A 20597-nucleotide genomic window follows, 5' to 3' on the forward strand; every position below is an offset into this window, starting at 1 on the left:
TTTTGTTTTAAAGTTCAATTAACTTAAAACCCAAGTGTATTAACCACCTGAATGAATATGATTCCATCATTTCTGAGCTCAAGCTGAACACAAGTCTTATATAAAACATGTGCAAAATTTACATTTGAAGTAAAGATGATTGCCTCTTATAAAACAGAAAATCTGGACTTGATTACTTCTCCAAAACTTTGAAAAACTGAAGATATAAGGCTAAAATGAGTCAACCTTTAGTTAAAATATGCACGTCACAGCCATAGAGTTATGCAGCACAGAAGCAGGACCTTCAGCCTAACTGGTCTATACCAATCAAAATGCCCTATTCAAGCTAGTCCAATTTGCCAAAGTTTAGCCCATAACATTTTATAAACTTGGATACCTGTCTTTTAAAAGTTGTTATTGTATCTGCCCAAACCACTAACTCTGGCAACTGATTTCCACATTCATACCACTCTTTGCAAGTTGCTCCTTAAATACAAAAATAAAGATAACCAAAAAGTAGTGTAATAAAAGTTTACAAAATATTACAGTCATTTTTATACAGCGAAAAACACAATTCCCAAGGGCAACAAATAAATACCTCACTTTATTTAAAGTTCTTTTTAAAGGATTCAATCTCATTCTAGTAATATGTTAACAAATGTGCTAACATCAAAAGAATTTAACTTCATTGTTTATATACAGAGAAACTTGGCTCAGGGAGGCTAGTTATTTTTGACTGCAGAACAGTTTGGGGGTAATTTCCGTAACATTGGTAATGGCAGACAGCACAAGAAATTAAAGCTGATTTTATTATTATGTGACGCCAACACTTTGTTATGATAATCTTGGATATTTTGACCAATGTCTGGCTGAAAAAACATCTGTCATTTTCTATCTCGTCCACATGATATTTTATGGGCTTTAATAGTTCAAAGTAGTAGCTACAGAAAGCACAGCAATAAAAAAAAGTTGAATCTTGGTACAAATTCCAATCACTTGCCTCATTATAAATTTGACAGCCAGTGGCCCTTTGTATACAACAGTGATTTAATATACAACAGATCTGTGGAATTCCTCGCCACAGACAGCTGTGGAGGCCAAGTCTTTATGTATATTTAAGGCAAGCATTAATAGATTCTTCACTGGTCAAAGCATGAAGGGGTGCGGGGAGAAGGCAGGAAATTGGGGCTGAGAGAAAAATTGGATCAGCCATGATGAAATGGAAGAGCGGACTCAGTGGACCAAATGGCCTAATTCTGCTCCTATACCTTATGGTATCAAGTCTGTTAAACAGGTATTCATAGCACTCTAAGGAACTCTTTTTAATACAAGTTCTAGAATAGCACTAAAAAGTTGTTTTATGAATTTAAATATTACAACTGAGATTTATGCTATTGTTACAGGAATGGTAAGACAAAAATCTGAAAACTCCAGGAGCATTCAGAGCTTTGTGTGCACAAGAATCTAATTACAATTGGAAGAATGCCAAATGCTATGGAAAGCCATGGTGCAAGGAATAAGGCTGCTTATTAAATTAATAAAATTATTTATTTTCCTACCAAAGCATAATCATAGAACTGACCTTAATAACAAAATCAACATAGATTGCCCTTATTTAGCAAGAATTCTTGGATGTTCAATTGCAATGGAAATTATATAATGCAGAGTAAATGTGCATTGAATCAAGTTTAAAAGGTTAATTGCAGCCAGAGTCTATATAACATAACTGAACAAACAAAATCCTATTCTAAGTGACTGTGTAGATCTGTAAATGAGAAATCAAGGGCAGGGATCACAAGTAACCTGGATGATTTACCCTGAACTTGGTCCTAGAACACTGAAGCCAACTGTTATGTTAAATACTGATTCACCTGAGTTCAACTGGCAACATAATTTTGCCTCAACTTTGAGACCTCCCCTCCTCTCCCCACTATTGAGTACATCTACTCTGAACACTGTTGCAGGAAAGCAGCATCCATCATCAAGGCCCCCTCCCTCCCACCACCACCCAGGCTATGTTCCTTTTTTGCTGTTGCCACCAGGAAGGTGGTACAGGAGCCTCAGGACACAGTTCAGGAACAGTTATTATTCCTCAACCATCAGGCTCCTGAACCAGTGGGAATAACTTCACTTGCCCCATCACTGAACTGTTCGCACAACCTATGGACTCACTTTCAAGAACTCTTCATTTCATGTTCTCAATTTTTATTGCTTATTTACTTATTTTTTCTTCTTCTGGATTTGCACAATTTGTTATCTATTACACACTGGCAGTTTGTTTTTCATGTTTGTGTGTAGTTTTTCAATGATTCTATTGTGTTTCTTTGTATTTCCTGTGAATACCTGCGAGAAAATGAATCTCAAGGTAGCATATAGTGACAAATATATGTACTTAGATAATAAATTTACTTTGAAATAAAACCGTCAGGTAGTCTATCCATTCACAATCCAGACACTAGTCATTCCAGGTGCAGACAACCTTGCAAAGTCCTTTTTAAACATTTGGGGACTGGTGTCTAAATTGGGATAAATGTCCCACAGACTTATCAAGCTCACAGAATCAAACCCTGCCAACGTCAGACCCCTACAGTACATTTCCTGGACGCATCTTGGGGGGGGGGGGGGGGGGTACAGTCCAACCAGAGGTGACAGCATTATGGTACAGAGGCAGAACCAGAGTAGTTTGGAGGATCCTCAACATTAATTCCTGGCCTATTAAGTCTCATGCTATCAAGTCAAAGATTGAAAAGGAAATCTCCCTGATTACTGCACACAGTCCGTCCTCAGCTACAGAATCAGGCCTCTTCCTTGCTGAATAACACTTCTAAACAGCAATTAAAGTAACAACAGCACATAACGTCCTCTGTGTACTGACAGTGACAGTTCTTGATATTGAGACAGTTGTTGACCTAGTGGCACTTCAAGGAGTGCTGGTAAAACTTGTCAGAAGCGTCAAAGGGAAAACAGTCCAGTCACATAAAGAAATACCGTTGTTTTTCCTCGGATCAATCAGGCCAGCCCAAGGACATCACTGCAGCAATTCCCCAAGAACTCAACTACCTTTGGATGTTTCAACAGTGACCTTCCTGCCACCCTGAGCTCAGAAGTGGACTGCTTCATGGATATTACAATTCTCAATACATTTACAACTCTTCAGCAAATGAAGTAGTCTCTGGTGATATGAAGCAAGATCTAGGTGACTTCCGGGCAAGGGGTGTAGCAAAAAAACAAATGTGCCACAGAACGGAGAACATTGACCATCTCATGAAATATTTTTATCTATTTTCAAATTATTGAGCTGAATCCCAGGATTTTAAAGATACTAGCTTCAGAGTACATGGGTGGAAAGGTGTGCATTGGTTATAATCTCCCAAAATTCTCCAAGTTTCTGAAAGGATCCCAGTGTAGTAGACAACCTCAAATGTCACACTCTTTAACAAGATGGGATAGAGGCATAAAGCAAGAGACAAGAGATTAGTTAACACACTACGTATCATTTGGAAAATGCTGGAATCCATTAAAGAAACATAATAAATGTATTTTGAATCTTTGGTTATCAAAGTATGTATACAGAATATGACTAAGAATCATCCTGCAGTTAGCCTAAAACAAAGCACTGTACTTAAAAGTACATTCAGAAAATCATAAACCAATCAAAGTTAGAATGTGTTTATTGAAGCAACATGGCGTTTGTCAAACAGTTAGGTTTTTTAAATATATAATGAACAAGCTAGATTAAAAGTGAAACTTGGATTTCCGGAAGTTATATGGTAAGTAACATAAAGGAGAAAACCTCAAGTTTTTAGAGTAATCACATGATCATCAGAGGATTAACTAACAGAAATCAGTTGGATAAATAGGTCACTGTCAAAATGTAAACAATGGAGTGGCACAGAAATCAGTGATGAGGACACAATTTTATCTTTGCAAATGACTTGGTTATCAGAATATATTGCAGCCAATTGGATTTGCCAAAGATAAGTGGGAAAGGAAGTCAGAAGGACATTGCAAAGGGAAAGAGGTTTGTAAGTGGGCAAAAATCTGGCATGTGGGTTGAATGAAGGGAATTGGGAAGTTACCCATCCCAACAGAACGAATAAAAAAAAAGCAGGTCATTTAAGAGGAGAGAGACTAAAAATGTTGTAGTACTGAGAGATTGACTTCCAGTTAAATAACATAGAAAGGAGATACTGCAAGTAATTAGGAAGGTAAATAGAATACTGACCTTCATTAAAGTGATTGCTGTTCCTTTTCACACCATGTAGCACATCAGGCAGCATTTTTGCCGTTTCTGTAGCTTTTGACTGTTTTTTACCAGGACTAGTTGCTAGCTCAATGCTCAACCCAGCATGGATGGAAAGCATGCAAGGATTTGAACCCAGGACCATTGGCCTTGAAGTCTAGTGCTGATGCCGCTACACCACTGGTCAGCTATTAGTGATTGAAGTATATGAAAGTAGGGAAGCCTTGCTGCAACTGAGAGGATGTTTCCTTTCAATAGGGATTATAGAAATAGGAAGCAGTTTCAGAATATGAATTTGCCCATTTAAGGCAGAAATGAGGAGGAATTTCTTTTCCGAGGGTCATGCATCTTTGGAATTCTCTGCTACAGAGTGGTGGAGACTGAATTATTAAATATATACAAACATGAATCAGGTGCAGAAGGCAAGCCACTCAGCTTCTTGAGTCTGCTCCACCAGTCAATAACATGATTGTAACCTTACCTCTGTATTTTCACCTATCCCAGTAACCTCTATGCTTATCAACCTGTACATCTTACAAATATTCAAAGACTCCAACAGCTCTTTGAGGCATAAGGTTCCACATCATCGTCTGCCTTAAATGGGCAACTCTTTATTGTTATCTTTAGTTCTATATTCTCCCACAAGAGAAGACTCCCTTTCCACATGTATCCTGCCAAGCTCACTCAGGTTTGTACATTTCTATCATGTGCTCAGGAAGTCAGACAGCATCTTTTTACAAAATGTTATAAATCAAAAGCTCTCATCAGCACTTCTGCTGCTCGCAGACACTGCCTGCTCTGTGCATTTCAAAACATCATGATTTATTTTGAAATTTTCCAGCATCCATGGTATTTTGCTTGTATGTAATGTTTTTAGATTGTATTTCAGTGAAATTCTATTCCAGGATAACAATCAGAATTTTTCCAGCTTGCCTTTTACATTTCATATTAGGGACCCCCTTCATTTACTTTATTGCAGTTTCAAAATGTTTAAAGTTCACAATCAGCATCCAACAATCTGGACATTTCAATATATCACTGACGAAATGCTCCACTATTAGATGAAACTGAGACCTTGAGACACTCTTAAGAGTTATCCATGATACTACTCAAAAGAAGGCATTTGCGTGTTCAGACCAACATTTATTCTTTAAGCAACATGTAAAACAGATTACCTGAACATTATATTCCTGCTTGTGTGATTCTGTGCACAAACTGGATGGCATGTTTGTCCACATTATAAGATCAATTTTTTTTGTGATTAATGGTGACTGTGGAGTGCCCATGACACTGTATCTTTATTGTTGATAATACAACACTGTTCTTCATTGCAGCAGAACCTAAAGGCCCAAGTGAATTTACTCTTGTCAACATGTACAAGCTGGAGGAACTCAGCAGGTTGGGCAGCATCCGTGGAAGCAAGCAGTCAATGTTTCAGACTGAGACCCTTTGTCAGGACTGAAGAGAAAGGGGGCAGGGGCCCTATAAAGAAGGTGGGGCGAGGGTGGGAAGAAGACTGGTAGGTGCCAGGTGGAAAACCAATCAGAGGAAAGATCAAGGGGTGGGGGAAGGGAAGCAGGGAGGAGATAGGCAGAAAAGGTGAACAATGAATGTAAGGGGAAAGCACTATAGGTAGTAGAAGAAGACAGAATCATGAGAGAGGTGACAGGCAGCTGGAAGAGGAGGCAAAGCGAAAGTGGGATGTGGGAAGGGAAAGGGAGGGAATTACCGGAAGTTGGAGAATTCGATGTTCATACCAAGGGGCTGGAGACTACCCAGACGATATATGAAGTGTTGCTCCTCCAACCTGAGTTTGGTCTCATCATGGCAGTAGAGGAGGCCATGTATGGACATATCCAAATGGGAACGTGAAGCAGAGTTGAATTGGGTGACAACCAGGAGATCCTGTCTGTTGTGGCGGATGGACAGACAGACAGACATAATTTATTGATCCCGAGGGAAATTGGGCTTCATTACAGTCGCACCAACCAAGAATAGTGTAGAAATATAGCAATATAAAACCATAAATAATTAAATAATGATAAGTAAATAATGCCAAGTGGAAATTAGTCCAGGACCAGCCTATTGGCTCAGGGTGTCTGACACTCCGAGGGAGGAGTTGTAAAGTTTGGAGCGGAGGTGCTCCACGAAGCGGTCCCCCAATCTGCATCAGGTCTCGCCGATGTAGAGGAGGCCGCAGGGGATGCAATAGATGACCCCAACAGACTCACATATTGTCTCACCTGGAAGGACTGTTTGGGGCCCTGAATGGTGGTAAGAGAGGAGGTGTAGGGACAGGTGTAGCACTTATGCTTGCAGGGATAAGTACCAGGTGGGAGATCTATGGGGAGGGATGTGTGGAGCAGGCAGTCACGGAGGGAATGATCCCTGCGAAAAGTGGAAAAGGGTAGAGAGGGAAAGATGTGCTTAGTGGTGGGGTCCTGTTGTAGGTGGCAGAAGAGGATAATATGCTGGATCTGGAGGCTGGTGGGGTGGTAGGTGAGGACAAGGGGAACACGGTTCCTGTTGAGGTGATGGGAGGATGGGGTGAGGGCTGAAGTGTGGGAAATGGAGGAGATGCAGATGAGGGCATCATTGATGATGGCAGAAGGAAAACCACGAATCTTCAAGAAAGAGGACATTTGAGATGTCCTGGAATGGAAAGCCTCATCCTGGGAGCAGATGCGGTGGAGACGGAGGAACTGGGAATAGGGAATAGCATTTTTACATTTGCCATGGTGGTAAGAGGTAAAGTTACTGCTTGATTACTTTCTGCTGATCTGTTTTCTTAGTACAGCATTGCCAAAGTTGGCTACCTTCTAGGAGGAGAAGTATAAACACCGAATTTGGATTGAAAGCCTTAAGCCTGAAAATGGAAATGTCAGTGTTTGTTAACTGCAGATCATTTATAGGTGACTTATTGTATAGCTCTGTCAAAATTAATGTTCAAAACAGCTTGTGACATAGTACTCACCAACACAATCCTCAGCCATGTTTCTTTTACAACATTCTGCTTGGTCTAGAATGATTCAGCTTGCAACTTTTGAATTTCTGAATACAACAGTAGTGCCAGTCATGCTTCTTCCTATAATGGAATCAAATAACGTTGTTATAGTAAAACTGCCAACCAACTTATGTTGAAACCAAGCAAAAAGTAAATCTTTTACTACTCTAGGGTGATAGTTAACATTAGTTTGATCAAGTGATTTACAGTAATCTGAGACACAAGGGACCAAACGAAATTCGTTGTAACAAGACTCATCACAAGATCTAACATGTAAGAATAGTTAATGACTTCCAAAAGAATAAATGTTGTAATGGTTTTGAGGAGGCTTAATGCAAGAATTAACATGTATAAGAATTAATAAATGATAATGCAGTGTTGGATTTAGGATTTAAATGTAAGAACTTAATGAATGTGAATCTACCAAAAGGCTGGTTAATTAGCCAATATAGACAGTAATATCAATGTACCTTTAGTAGGAAATAAGGAGGATAACATCAAGGATCAACTTTATTTACCATATACTTTTACAAGCAATAGGAATTTGTTGTGGTGTGTTGGTCGGGGTGTGGTATGAAACAAAAAAAAACACCATTCACAATTATAAATGATATAAAAATTAAAGTTATAAAGTAGAATCATGAACTCTTATTTTAAAAGTCCACCCTTAACAATTACAGGCATCCTTGTGAACATTAAAACCTGCAACAAACCTGGACAGGTAAAGTTCATCATCTGCAAGAACAGCAAGCAGGAAGGCCAAAATCAGAATCAGGTTTAATATCACTGACACAAGCCCTGAATTTGTAGTACACAAATGTGAAGGCCAACAAAGCAAAGACATCAAAAGAGACCGAACGCTATAATCTGCAAAACACTCGTACTTGTGCAAAAACTATCCTCCCCCCCACCCCCCCCCCCCCCCGGCAACACCCAAGGAATACAGACATCATCCCTCCTCCTGTGGAGTATCCAGCACTGGAGGAGAAAGGAAGGTTGATCACCTCAAGGTTCCAAGCCCCAGCTGTCAACACCTCTTCCCCAGGAGATAGATTCAATACAAGAGGGGCCTGCAGACAAACAAGAAGGAGAAAGGCACGAGGCAGAGAGAAAAGAACATAGGCAGAACAACCCAAAAGGCATCAGGCCTCAGACAACACTACAATGAAAAGACCATGACAGGTGTCAGCAACTTCTGCTCCCCAAAGATGATGCCTCAACAGCTCCAAGATACAGGCAGAAAGGGAAGCAGAGAAGGGAAAATCTCAGCTAGGATTCTGTTGAGGAGGAAACCAACCCATTGCAGCCCAGATCCTTAATGTGGGGACCAGTGCATTGTCCGTTACACCATATCTCCAAAACACTAAGAGCAGTACTGTGCCCAGAGCACGCTAACATCAGGAGACCGAGAATATTAACTTGGACCAGACATAGTTTGATTCGAACAAAAAGGGAAAACAAGCTGAGCTCCCTAAGCAACACTTCCAGCTTCACAGGGGAAACCATTCCCAAAAGGTGATCAGTGCCAGTACACCGGACTGAAACCAAAATTCAAAGTAAATTTATTATCAAAGTACATATGTTAACATACACTACCCCAAGATCTATTTCCCTGCAGGCATTTATAGTAGAACAAAGAAATACAATAGAATGAAAAACTACAAAGAATAACTAACAACTAATGTGCAAAAGATGAGTGATGCAAATACAAAAATAATAAAAAAAATTAAATAATTTATTTATTTACTGCCTCAGCTGCTCAATTCCTCCAGCATTTTGTAGGTATTACATTTGTGTACAGAACCTCGTGTTAAGATATGACATTGTCAAGCCTATTAGGGATCATTCAGGAGTTATAATATTATGGATAGGGTAATTATGGATTAACCGAAATTAAAACCAGTCTTCAGGAAATAAAATCTGTACACAATTTAATTTCTGATATTCCGTGGTTATTGAGGGCAGGACATTCAGAATCAGGTTTAATGTCATCAGCTTATGTTGCAAAATTTGTCATTTTATGGCAGCAGTACATTGCAATACACAGCAGTAAAACTATAAATTACAATAAGTGTATATGAAAACAAGTAAGTAAAGCAAAAAGGAATGGAAACAATAATGAGGTGGTATTATCACAAACTAGAGAAAATCCGCATATGTTTTAATCCAAGGTAATGTTCATGGCTTCACTGTATACTCAGAAATCTGATGGTGTGGGGAAGAAACAAGTGTGTGCCTTCAGGCTCCTGTGCATCCTCCCTGATGACAGCAATGAGAAGGGGGCTAGTCCTGACCCACTGAAACTACATAGAGGAAGACAATAGATGAATGACTTGTTATTAGCACATTGTTAAAAGTGCATCCCTGCCATTTCATGTGCAGTTCAGGACAGCTTTGTTTTCTCACTCAACCTTCTGGTCTGCTGTATATTCATGGCGCCATTCTTCAATGTTCTAACAAAAGGGACATGTTTTGGGTGTCTGGATTTTGTATTCAGGGGCTTTTGGAACAGACACTGCATTCAACATTCAAAAGTTTCTGCTATTGGGATGTGCTACCATTGAAAATATGTAATTCTATAAATGTATCAGACTATATTCCAAATGTTAAAGTTGGTGATCATGGCAAAGAAATTGAAGTTAATTATTTATTGTTATCTTTGTGTCAAATCGGAATAAAATTTCATGCCAGGAGAATGAAATATTCTTGGATTATCTCTCTCCTGAACATTTGCTGTGTGAATAAAGACTATTTTATTTCCCAGATAAAGCTTCTGTGTGGCATAGTTTTTGTCAGACACAACATAGCCTGGGTTTCATAGAGAAACAACATAGAAGTAACAAACCCAGACCAGCAAGTCCATGCAGACAATCAACCACTCAGCAAAACCAACCCCTGCTTTTAAAAATTATAAACACAAGAGATTCTGCAGATGCTGGAAATCTTGACCAACGCACAGAAAGTGCTGAAAGAACTTAGCAAGTCAGGCAGTATCTATGGAGTGGAATAAACAGTTGATGTTTCAGGCAGAGACCCTTCATCAGAATGGGAAAGGAAAGGGGCAAAAGCCAGAATAAAAAGGTGTGGGGAGGGGGAATTACTGCAGCCAATTAACCCAGCAACACACACACACAATCTTTAGCATGCGGGAGGAAAACCACGTAGTCTGCAGAATAATGTGCAAACTCCACCAAGGGTCAGGATTGAACCCATTTATGGATCTGTGAGGCAGTGGCTTCACTAGCTGTACCTCTGTAACACCACTGGTACAGAAAGGCAACTTTCCATTTACTGAGGTCAAAGAGCTAGTAGGTGGACTCTTCCTTGTGATAGATGTTATGTAGAAGAATACTCCACTTCAACTCATCACTTTGTACACCTTGCATCTACAGAACAAGCTGCTGGTTGCCCTTAAATCAGCTCCCAGCAGATGCTGACAAGTGCTTTGAACTACATCGTCTATGTGCTAGACAATTAAACAGGGCTGACAGCATATGAAGACTACCTCTACACTTCCAATGGAAACAATTCAAGATGCCAGGCTGTGTGACTTCTTCAGCCAACCTACAGCCACGGCACAGCAACAGTTCACCTGATTAAAATGCAAACTCTGCCTCCTGGCATATTTCAGGTTGCAACGCTGGGAAGCCAAGTGCAGACAATTCAAAGGCTTTGTTTGGGAGGACCGCAGTCTAAGGTTCTGCCATCACTGGACACTGATTAAGAGCCCTGCAAACAATTCAAGTGTAACTGTTCAGAGAGCCCTATTGAGGGGGGGGGGGGGGCACCTGTGCTTTGTACATTACCAATGTACTAACTTGACAACACTATGATAGTGTACTGGATGCTACTGTAACAAAGCAATGTTCCTCTCTCACTATACTATGATTGAAGTTTATTTCTAAAATAATAATCAGTGCCAACAGAGAAGATGTGGAACATGGAGCCAGGACAGTAAAGAATAGATGATTATCATAGTGTTTCTTTGAATATTGATGGCTTTAATGACCCATTGAAACAAATGCTTAAAACTAATAAGAAGGCACTTGAATCTCAACAATTCTGCAGTGGCTCAGTGACTTATTCTGAGTTAAACATAATAATTCAAACTTAAAACAATGGCTGACACTCCGGCAGAGACACTGTACATTGGAAGTGCCATCTTTCAGATATGTTAACTTTAAGGTCTGCCTGCATTTTCAAGTAGATTCATGGTATAATTTCTTAGAAGTGCACAGAAATTACCTCAAACGCCCTTGTCAATATTTAATTCTGATTATCACTTCACCGCTATTTATGGACGTAGTGTGCGGACACTATTTACCATAATATTTGCAATGCAACTGTGACTATATTTTCAGTTCTTCATTGGCTGCCAAGTGCTTGTGGGAATACAGAGAGAGCAGCGGGAGGTTCTGCAGAAGTGGAAGTCCTTCATTTCAACATGAATAATGTTTGTCAATAAAAACACAGGATCTTTATAGAATTTGTGTCCTCAGCAACAATGAACTTTTATTTCATGATGATCTACATAACTCAGTTCCTGGGGTGGTAATGGGGATAAGCTTCCACTACCTATTAAGTTCTCAAAAAGCCTCTGACAACGAAGACCAGCTCCTGGTCTCCATGTGTGGCTTAGCCACTACTAAGCCTGGCTGAACCATTTCCACTGACAGAAGGAGCAAAGGCAGGTCACTGGCACCTTGAAACCAGTTATATCAGACAGATGGGGCTCATCAGCCACAGTTGGCAACTCACCTAGAAGAAGGAAAACTCTCATCTCAAACCTTTGCTGGAAGGTTTTCGGAGTAAATTCCAAGGAAAAATTCCCTAAGGTAGTCCTATATTAAGTTCAATGCTGACTGGCAACTCCTGTGACACTGCTGGTACCAAACTATATCGGTCTCTGCCAATCCTTTGGGTTCATCAGATGTGAGGAGAGAGGTAGCGTGCTCTAAGGGCAACATATCATAATGCCCAGGCTTGCATATCTAGACAGCCAGGACACAATATCCACGGTCTTCTCTGAATGACAGAGGTCTCACTCACTTACATAACTCAGACAAAAGGCAAATTCCAAACAGAATTCATGGAAATCACATTGAGTTCTTAAATGGACTAAGTGAAAACTCGAATCTTTACAGCCCACCTCAAAGCATAATACTGCTTTTACCATTTCAAGTACAATGTAAACATACCCAGTACTGCAAACTCCACATGTATAAGCTTTCATGTCCATTGAAAACTGACCTGCTCAAATCATCAATATCAACTACTTTATAGTGACAGATAGAAGAGAAAAATACATCATACATATAACAACAAAAAATATATAATGATTTTATTTAATAATCTATTGAATATCGTGCAGAATAGGCCCTCCTAGCCCTTCAAACCGCATCATCCAGCAATCCCAATTTAATCTGAGACTAATCACAGGACAGTTTACAATCACCAATTAACCTGCCAACTGGTACATTATTGGACAGTGAGAGGAGACCAGAGCACCCAAAAGAAACCCACGCGGTCACGGAAAGAACATACAAACTCCTTACGGGAAGCGGTGGGAATTGAACCCAGGTCACCAGTATTGTAAAATGTTGAGGTAACCACTATGTTATCATGCCTCTTTAGGAGTCTTCCTGAACCAAAGGAAATATTTTACTAATTATGCATCAAAACCATGTCTAAGTTGGAAAATCTCAATCAAGTTACCTCAGGCCCTGTATTGCTTCATCCTGTTCGATCATGAACTGAAACTTAGTTGAAGTTAAGGTGATCAGTTGAATTTAATGCAAACCCCTTTTTCATGAGATAATAAAAACTTGGGAACAAATGCAGCTCTTTAAAATGAGTGCAGTTTGCTCCATATTGATAACAATTCATTTAAATTATTTATTTCTTATGACACAGGAGGTGGCCATGTGACCCTTCAACTCTACGTCAGCTCTCAGAACAACCCCAAAATTACCATTCCCCCATTTGTCCACAAACTCTGATTCTTCCTGTAGACACCAATATTGATTTACAATGTCCTACGAAACTAACATCTTTGGAACTTTGGAGGAAATCCACATGGTCTTCAGTATAATGTACTAATATTATACAGATCAAACTCAGGCTAATAGAGCTATGACACTGCTGAACAATTTGCAGCATCACTAAATTGTCTTACATTCTTGAAATCTGCAATACCATAAAATGTAGAATGAATGGGCTTTGGATTCCTGCTATTTCTTCATATCATTGTACACAAAGGTGTGAAATCTTAATCTGTTCAGATAATATCTGCCCAGTGACACACTGTGGCACTTGTGGTAATCTCAGGAAGTTATATGGTGTAGTTCAAGATTCACCACAGTCCACTTCCTCTTCAGAGAGGACTAAAGAGGTGTACGCAGAGACTGCAACATATCTGAGTTGGGTTAACATACTTCCACTTTCTAGTTAAACTTGTAACCAAAAACCACAGGAAAAAACTTAAACTCGGAGGCCACTTTATTAGGTACACCTGATTGTTAATACGTATTTAATCAACCAATCACGTGGCAGTAACGCAATGGATAAAAGCATGCAGCAGACATGGTCAAGAGGTTCAGATGCAGAAGAGCATCTCTAAATGTACAACACATTGAACCCTGAAGCAGATGGGCTACAGCAGCAGAAGACCATGAACATGCACTCAGTGGACATTTTATTAGGTATTTATGAATACCCAACTTATGATGTGTTATCGAAGTATTTTCAGCCTCAATATACATTTTGATTTGGGCATCATGTGCAGTTCTTCTCAAGTACTGTGCTCCCTATTTTATTTTATTTGGAGATGCAACGTAGAACAGGTTCTTCCATCCCAATGAACCACACCACCCAGCAACTCGCCTGTTTAAACCTAGCCTAATCACAGGATTACTTTTCATGACCTACTAACCTACCAAACAGGACTATGGGAGGAAAACAGAACAGGCAGAGGAAATCCACCTGATGACAGGAAGGAATGTGCAAACTCTTTACAGGTGGCGTCAGAATTGAACTCTGAAATCCGATGCCCTGAACTGTAACAGTGCCACGCTAACCATCATGCTACCACTGTTTGTGAACAACCATATGGAAGCTATGGTCCTCAGCACTGTTACTGCACACAAGCTACAGTAGCATAGCAGTTAGCATGATAACAGTACAGTTCAGAGTTCAATCCTGGTGCCCTCTTAGGAGTTTGTACATTCTCCCCATGGAATGCATGGGTTTTCTCCAGATGCTCTGGTTTCATCCTTCAGTCCAAAGACGTACAGGTTGTCCCATGATTATGTGTCTAATTCCTGGGCATCAAGATCTCTGAGGATCTAACCTAGTCCCAACATATTGATGTAGTTATAAAGAAGGCAAGACAGCGGCTGTACTTTATTAGGAGTCTGAAGAGATTTGGCATGTCAACAAATACACTCAAAAACATCTATCAGTGTACCGTAGAGAGCATTCTGTTGCCCATTCACAGCAGAAACTTTCCTCTGATCCTAGTAGTTATGTTGAAATTGTAAACCTTGAAGAAGTCTCTTTGATTAATAAAATCTGATATCCTTGTTATCCTGTATTGAAGAAAACAGGAATAACAGATAATACATATTCTGTCAAAATGACAAATTACCACTTTAAATACAGGTGTTCGCTCCCCCTTACAAAGGTAGAGCATTCCTATGAAACTCTTCTTAAGTCGAAATGGCATAAAGCGAAGAACCATTAGTTTATATGAGAAAAGTTTTCGTAAAAGCAAAAATCCTCTTTGTCACGCAAAAACAGGTTACTAATGTCGCTCTTTTGTAAAAGCAAAGTGACGTAAAGCGAACATTTGTAAAGTGGGGGACACCTGTACATCCAATAGAGTCTGCTGCAGCCAAAATGCTGGACAGATTGTGCATGATGATACCCTCTGAAAACCATGACAATAAAGCCAAGATTTATTCAGGACCATCAGCAACTGGGACATGCCTTGTTCTCACACCATACCATCAAGGAGAAGGTACTAGAGCCAGAAGGTGAACGCTCAACATTTTAGGAACAACTTCTTCCCCACCACCATCTGATTTCTCTGAATGATACATAAATCCATGTTATTCTACCATGCTACCTTGTTACTCCTCTGTTGCACTGTTTATTTATTTTCTATTGTAACTTATCATATTTTTTATGCATTGCACTGATTTCACAACATATGTCAGTGATAATAAACCTGATTCTGATCAAGCTCTTCAAACAAATGGGGTGCCATGGTAGTGTAGCAGTTACCACAATGCTATTACAGCTCATGAAGTCAGAGTTCAGAGTTTTATCCTGGCCACCATCTGTAAAGAATTTCTACGTTCTCCCTGTGACCACGTGGGTTTCCTCTGGGCTCTATCTCTAAATAAATAAAAATTAAAATAAAAATAAATAAACAATTATATCAACTTAGATGAAAAATAAAAGCATGGCTAATGGTGAAAATCTGACATAACAGAAAATATCGGAAATGTTCAACAGGCCAGGAAGTAAATATGCAAAGAGAAACAAATTTCAAATTGGAGATTAAAGACAAAAAATGAGATAATTCTAAATTGCAGAGAAGGTGGGTAAAAGATGAATAGGACTCTGCTAGAATGGAGCCAAGGTTGCAGTGGGGATAAACTGGACAAGTCATCCAGTCAGGTAGAGAGAGAGAAAGAAAATAAAACAAAAAGCTACAAGGATGAGGTCAATTATAGCACAAACTCAAATAACTCTTAAAAGGTGCAAAATGCAGGGTCAAAGGACACGCCAGCATAAAGGACTGTGCTAACGAGAAAAACTGAGCCAATATCTGTCTGACGATCTGTTGTTTCCAGATATGGCAAACGGTTAATCATAACCCAGGAAGTGCCAGTAATAGTTTTCAGTGAAGTTTAAGGGTCAGTAACTGCTGAAATCTGGAAATTAACTTGCTTTTTAAGAGATAAGTTGAAGTTTGCATCATTTGGAAAAACAAAACAGGGAAAGCTGCAAAAATAAAAGCGTTCTCCAAGTCCCACATGCTTACATGGATATTTATCAGAATCCTATCAACCAATTAGCATGCCTGCTTAATGCCACTAATTTTGAGGTGTTTCAAGGAACAAGGCAGTAAATCTGATCTGAACAGCTTCTTGCACAAATCCAAAGTTCAAAGTAAATTTATTATCAAAGTACATATACATGACCATATACAACCCTGAGATTTGTTTTCTTATGGGCAAACTCAGTAAATCAGGCAGGGAGGGAGGAAGGGAGAGAGGAAGGAAGGACGGGAGGGAAGGAAGGAAAGAAAGGATAAGCCACAATCTACTACATGCTCCAAATGGCATACACCTCAAATAGCCTCTGACAATCAAGTCCAACTCCTGGCATTCACATGTAGCTACTAAGCCCAGCATAACCATTTCTACTGACAGAAGAAGGGGCAAAGGCAGTTTACTGGTGCCTTAAAATCAGTTGCTTCGGGCAGATGGGGCTCATCAGATATGGTTGGGAGCTCACCTAAGAGAAAGAAAACTGTGATCTCCAACCTTGACTTCCTTGTTCACTTGTGGGGAAGACTGGGGAGTAAACCATGAGAAAAAATCAAAGTCCCTAAACTGGAGCTGGAGTCACTAAGGCAGACCTACATTGAGTTCAGCTATGACTGGCAACTCCTGTGAAGCTGCTGGCTTCAAATTATATTGGTCTCTGCCATTCCTTTGGATTCATCAGCTGCATGGAGAGGAGGAGCCTGCTGCACAGGCAACAGCTTGCTCTCCATGCTGTACTGCCCTGGCTTGCTTATATATTGGCTTGCATATCATGTTGTCAGCTGACATGCAACATCAGAGTAACACCTCAATTGTTTTACATCTGCACACATCACTTACAACACCACCTGAACATATTTAATGTAGCAAACTGATGATTTTACATGCTGTGTCAGAATGCAAGCATTGGTAAAGAAATTAAGATGGGCCAAGAGGAAATAAAACCATAATCTCTGTCATACAGAATCTATTAAGGCCATTTCACATGAGTCACAGCTGTATTGGCCTAATGGGAGAGATTCAAACAATTTTATGGATTTGATAAGCATTGATCTGCTTAGCAGTGTGCATCTTTAAATTGTATGCATATTCACACTTGGAATATTATGCTCGGTTCTGGTTGTCTTACTCTTGGAAGTATGTCACAGCTTTAGAGAGGATGCAGAAGATATTTACCAGAACACTGCCTGGATTAGCCTGGATATTTTATGATAGGTTAAGCAAATGGGGCTTTTCTCTTTGGAGTGAAGGAGGATGACAGATACTTGATAGACGTGATAATGAAATGGATAGATCAGAGGTGATAATGAAATGGATAGATCACAGGACTAGCCAGCGATATTTTCCCAGGACAGAAATGCTTATATGAGGGGGCATAATTTTAAGGTGATTAGAAGAGAATATAGGAGGAGATGTTAGGAGTAATTTTATTTTACAGAGAGTAGTGAGTGGTGGTAGAGGCAAATATATATGGGACATTTAAAAGACTCTTAGAGAGCCACATGGATGAAAGAATAATAGCAGGCTATGTAGGAGGAAAGGGCTATATCATGGCTTCCCAACCTCTGTTATGCAATGGACCAACAGACTCAAGGTTGGGAACCGCAAGGTTAGACTTATATTAGAATAGGTTATAAGGTCGAGAAGACAGGTATATGGGGTTGAGTGGTATCCGGGATCAGCCAAGATGGAACGGCGGAGCAGACTTGATGGACTGAACGGTCTAATTTCTGGGGCCGAAGGCCCTCTACTGTAATGTAATATTTTATGTTCTATATTCATAAAGTAAATGTTGTCCCATATTTTAAATATTTTGGATCAATATTGAAACCTATGTAACCAGGTTGAAACTGCACAACTCTTTGCTCACTTGTTTGAAAGAAACAAACAAATGAATACAAATTCACATATGACAGAGTCCATTTGTAAATTAGGAAATCTTATATGCAGTTGACACATAATTATTCCTCTTTATTCTACTACACTAGGTATAATAAAAGTAAAATAATCCCGACCTTTAAGCTATACTTTCCTATATGTTAGCAAACAGAAACTACAATTTGTGTAACTATCGCACACGTCAGCAATTTCAACTCCTTTAATTACTGCAAGTCAAAGCAGTGTGCAATAGTACAAAAACATTGTTTTGGTGAATACGTCATAGTCAAATTAACACAATTACCACTCTCTCTCAGGAACTCTCTCTGGCTATCCATTCCATAGGATGATGATGGTTCCTTTCATTCAGTTAGTGGGGTTTGATGTGTGCATCCTGGACTGTCAGCAGAGGCAGAAGCTCTGTTGTGGTGCTTCCTGTGCCTTTCCTCTGTTGCCTCTATGAGCTTGTTCTCAGCAGCGTCCACACCTTTTCTGATGACGTCCCTCCACTGTGAGCGATCTTGAGCCAGGTCCTCCCATGTTGATGGGGCAACGTCAGCTTTCTTGAGGCTCCTGTACAGAACATCCTTATACCGTAGTTGCTGGCCTCCTCATTTTTGGCTACCACTGGACAGCTGGCTGTACAAAATGTCCTTGCCCAGCACAGTTGGGCTGACATCACCAAGGTTGAAACTGCTGGCATTCTGGCTTGAGAGAAGATCTCGGTATTGGAGACCTTGTCTTACCAGGTGATCTTCATCAGAGAACGTAGGTGACGCTGCTGCAGTTGGTCAAGCTGGTGTAAGTGACTCTGATATGGGCAACACATCTCACATCCGTATAACAAGGCTGATATGACAACAGCCCTGTATACCTTGCGCTTGGTGGCCAACCTGATGTTACCACTATCTGGTCACACTAAATATGATGTGGTACTTGCTCATATCTACTTGACTGCAGTATTTAAAAATACATTTAGTCTATGCCACTTTCCTCAAGGCTACAGTTATTGTGTTAGGAAATGGTGCACACAGTGTCACTACTAATCCTGGAATATGATGAGATAATCTGTGTGTCACTGATGTTGTAAAAGATCTTTCACATTGCTGTTTACAGTCACACTGAACATAAAGTGTTCAGGCAATTTAATTAACTGGCAAAACAACATTTTGAAGGATTTTAGATTTCTGGAGGTTTGATCCACCTTCTTTCTCCTCTTGGAAACTGGATCACTTAAGTACTCAAGTCTTATTGGGTTTATTGTTCAATTGCACTAAGGATGTCTGTTAATTGTTAATTCATGCCAGGTGTTAATCCATGATGCCTGTATCCTGCTATGGCAGCTAAACTGAGGTAATGCTACGTTTGGCTGGTCAGCAATTTAACAAAAATTTGGTTTAATGCATAAAAGAACAGGAGAGTGCTGTGGCTAAGCAGAAACACTTCAATGAAGGAATTGCAATGAAAATGTTATTTTTTATGCCTGTTTCTACTAGAAAAATTAACTTGGTAGCAAGATAAATAGCTATATTGGTTCATTTATATAATTGCCAAAAATAGCATAAGTCCAATTCAGGAATGTTACACTAGCTGTTCTACATATGTTCAACCAGAGCCTTCAATACAACAAAATCTGCAGATGCTTATAATTCAAAGCAGCAAACACAAAGTGCTGGAGGATCTCAGCAGATCAGGCAGCATCTATGATAATGAACAAACGATCGACGTTTTGGGCTAAGGCCCTTCATCCAGATGGGAAAGAAAAAGGAGAATCAGAGTAAGAAGGTGGGGGGAGGGGAGGAAGAAGTACAAGGTGGCAGGTGAAAGGTGAAACCAGGAGAGTGGGAGGGGTAAAGTATAAAGCTAGGGCATTGATTGATGAACAGGATAAAGGGCTGGAGAAGGGGGAGTCTGATAGGAGAGGATAGAAGACCATGGAAGAAAGGGAAGGAGCACCAGAGGGAGGTGATGGGCAGGTAAGGAGATAATGTGAGAGAGGGAAACAGAAATGGGGAATGGTGAAGGAGAAAGGCGGTCAATTACCAGAAGTTTGAGAAACCAACGTTCATGCCATCAGGTTGGAGGCTACCCAGATAGAATACAAGGTGCTGCTCCTCCAACATAAGTGTAGTCTCATCATGACAGCAGAGAGACTGACAGCTCTCCAAAATATGACTCGCAGATCTCGGCACAATAAATGCAAATCTGTCATTTTTATAGTAATATATCAGAACACAACGCAATGAGCTTTTAAATGAATAGCCTGAAGGCCCAGTCAATGCACACAGACATATGCCTCTGTAGTTACTTCCTAATGTGGTAAGTACATTATCAGCCTGAGATTTAAAAAATGACAATTGCCCTGGGTGTGTATAGTTGGTTATCACAAAGAAATTGCACATGAGACGAGTAAAATGTTTAAGAGCAGCAATAGTTT

The 20597-nt window shown here is 39.9% G+C and overlaps 1 protein-coding gene across 6 annotated transcripts in view; it reads right to left on the reverse strand.

Moving 5' to 3' along the window:
- Positions 1-20597, reverse strand: part of dlg5a (discs, large homolog 5a (Drosophila)) — a 221687-nt gene that overhangs the window by 173384 nt on the left and 27706 nt on the right. For all 6 annotated transcript variants that reach the window (XM_059946690.1, XM_059946688.1, XM_059946689.1 and 3 more), the window contains exon 2: positions 7197-7307. In XM_059946690.1, coding sequence (XP_059802673.1) covers positions 7197-7215 — 19 coding nt within the window. In that variant the 5' untranslated portion in view covers positions 7216-7307. The remainder of the gene's footprint in view (positions 1-7196; positions 7308-20597) is intronic.

This window comes from Hypanus sabinus, chromosome 21 (genome assembly GCF_030144855.1).
Source record: "Hypanus sabinus isolate sHypSab1 chromosome 21, sHypSab1.hap1, whole genome shotgun sequence".
In the NCBI taxonomy this organism is placed as follows: Eukaryota; Metazoa; Chordata; class Chondrichthyes; order Myliobatiformes; family Dasyatidae; genus Hypanus; species Hypanus sabinus.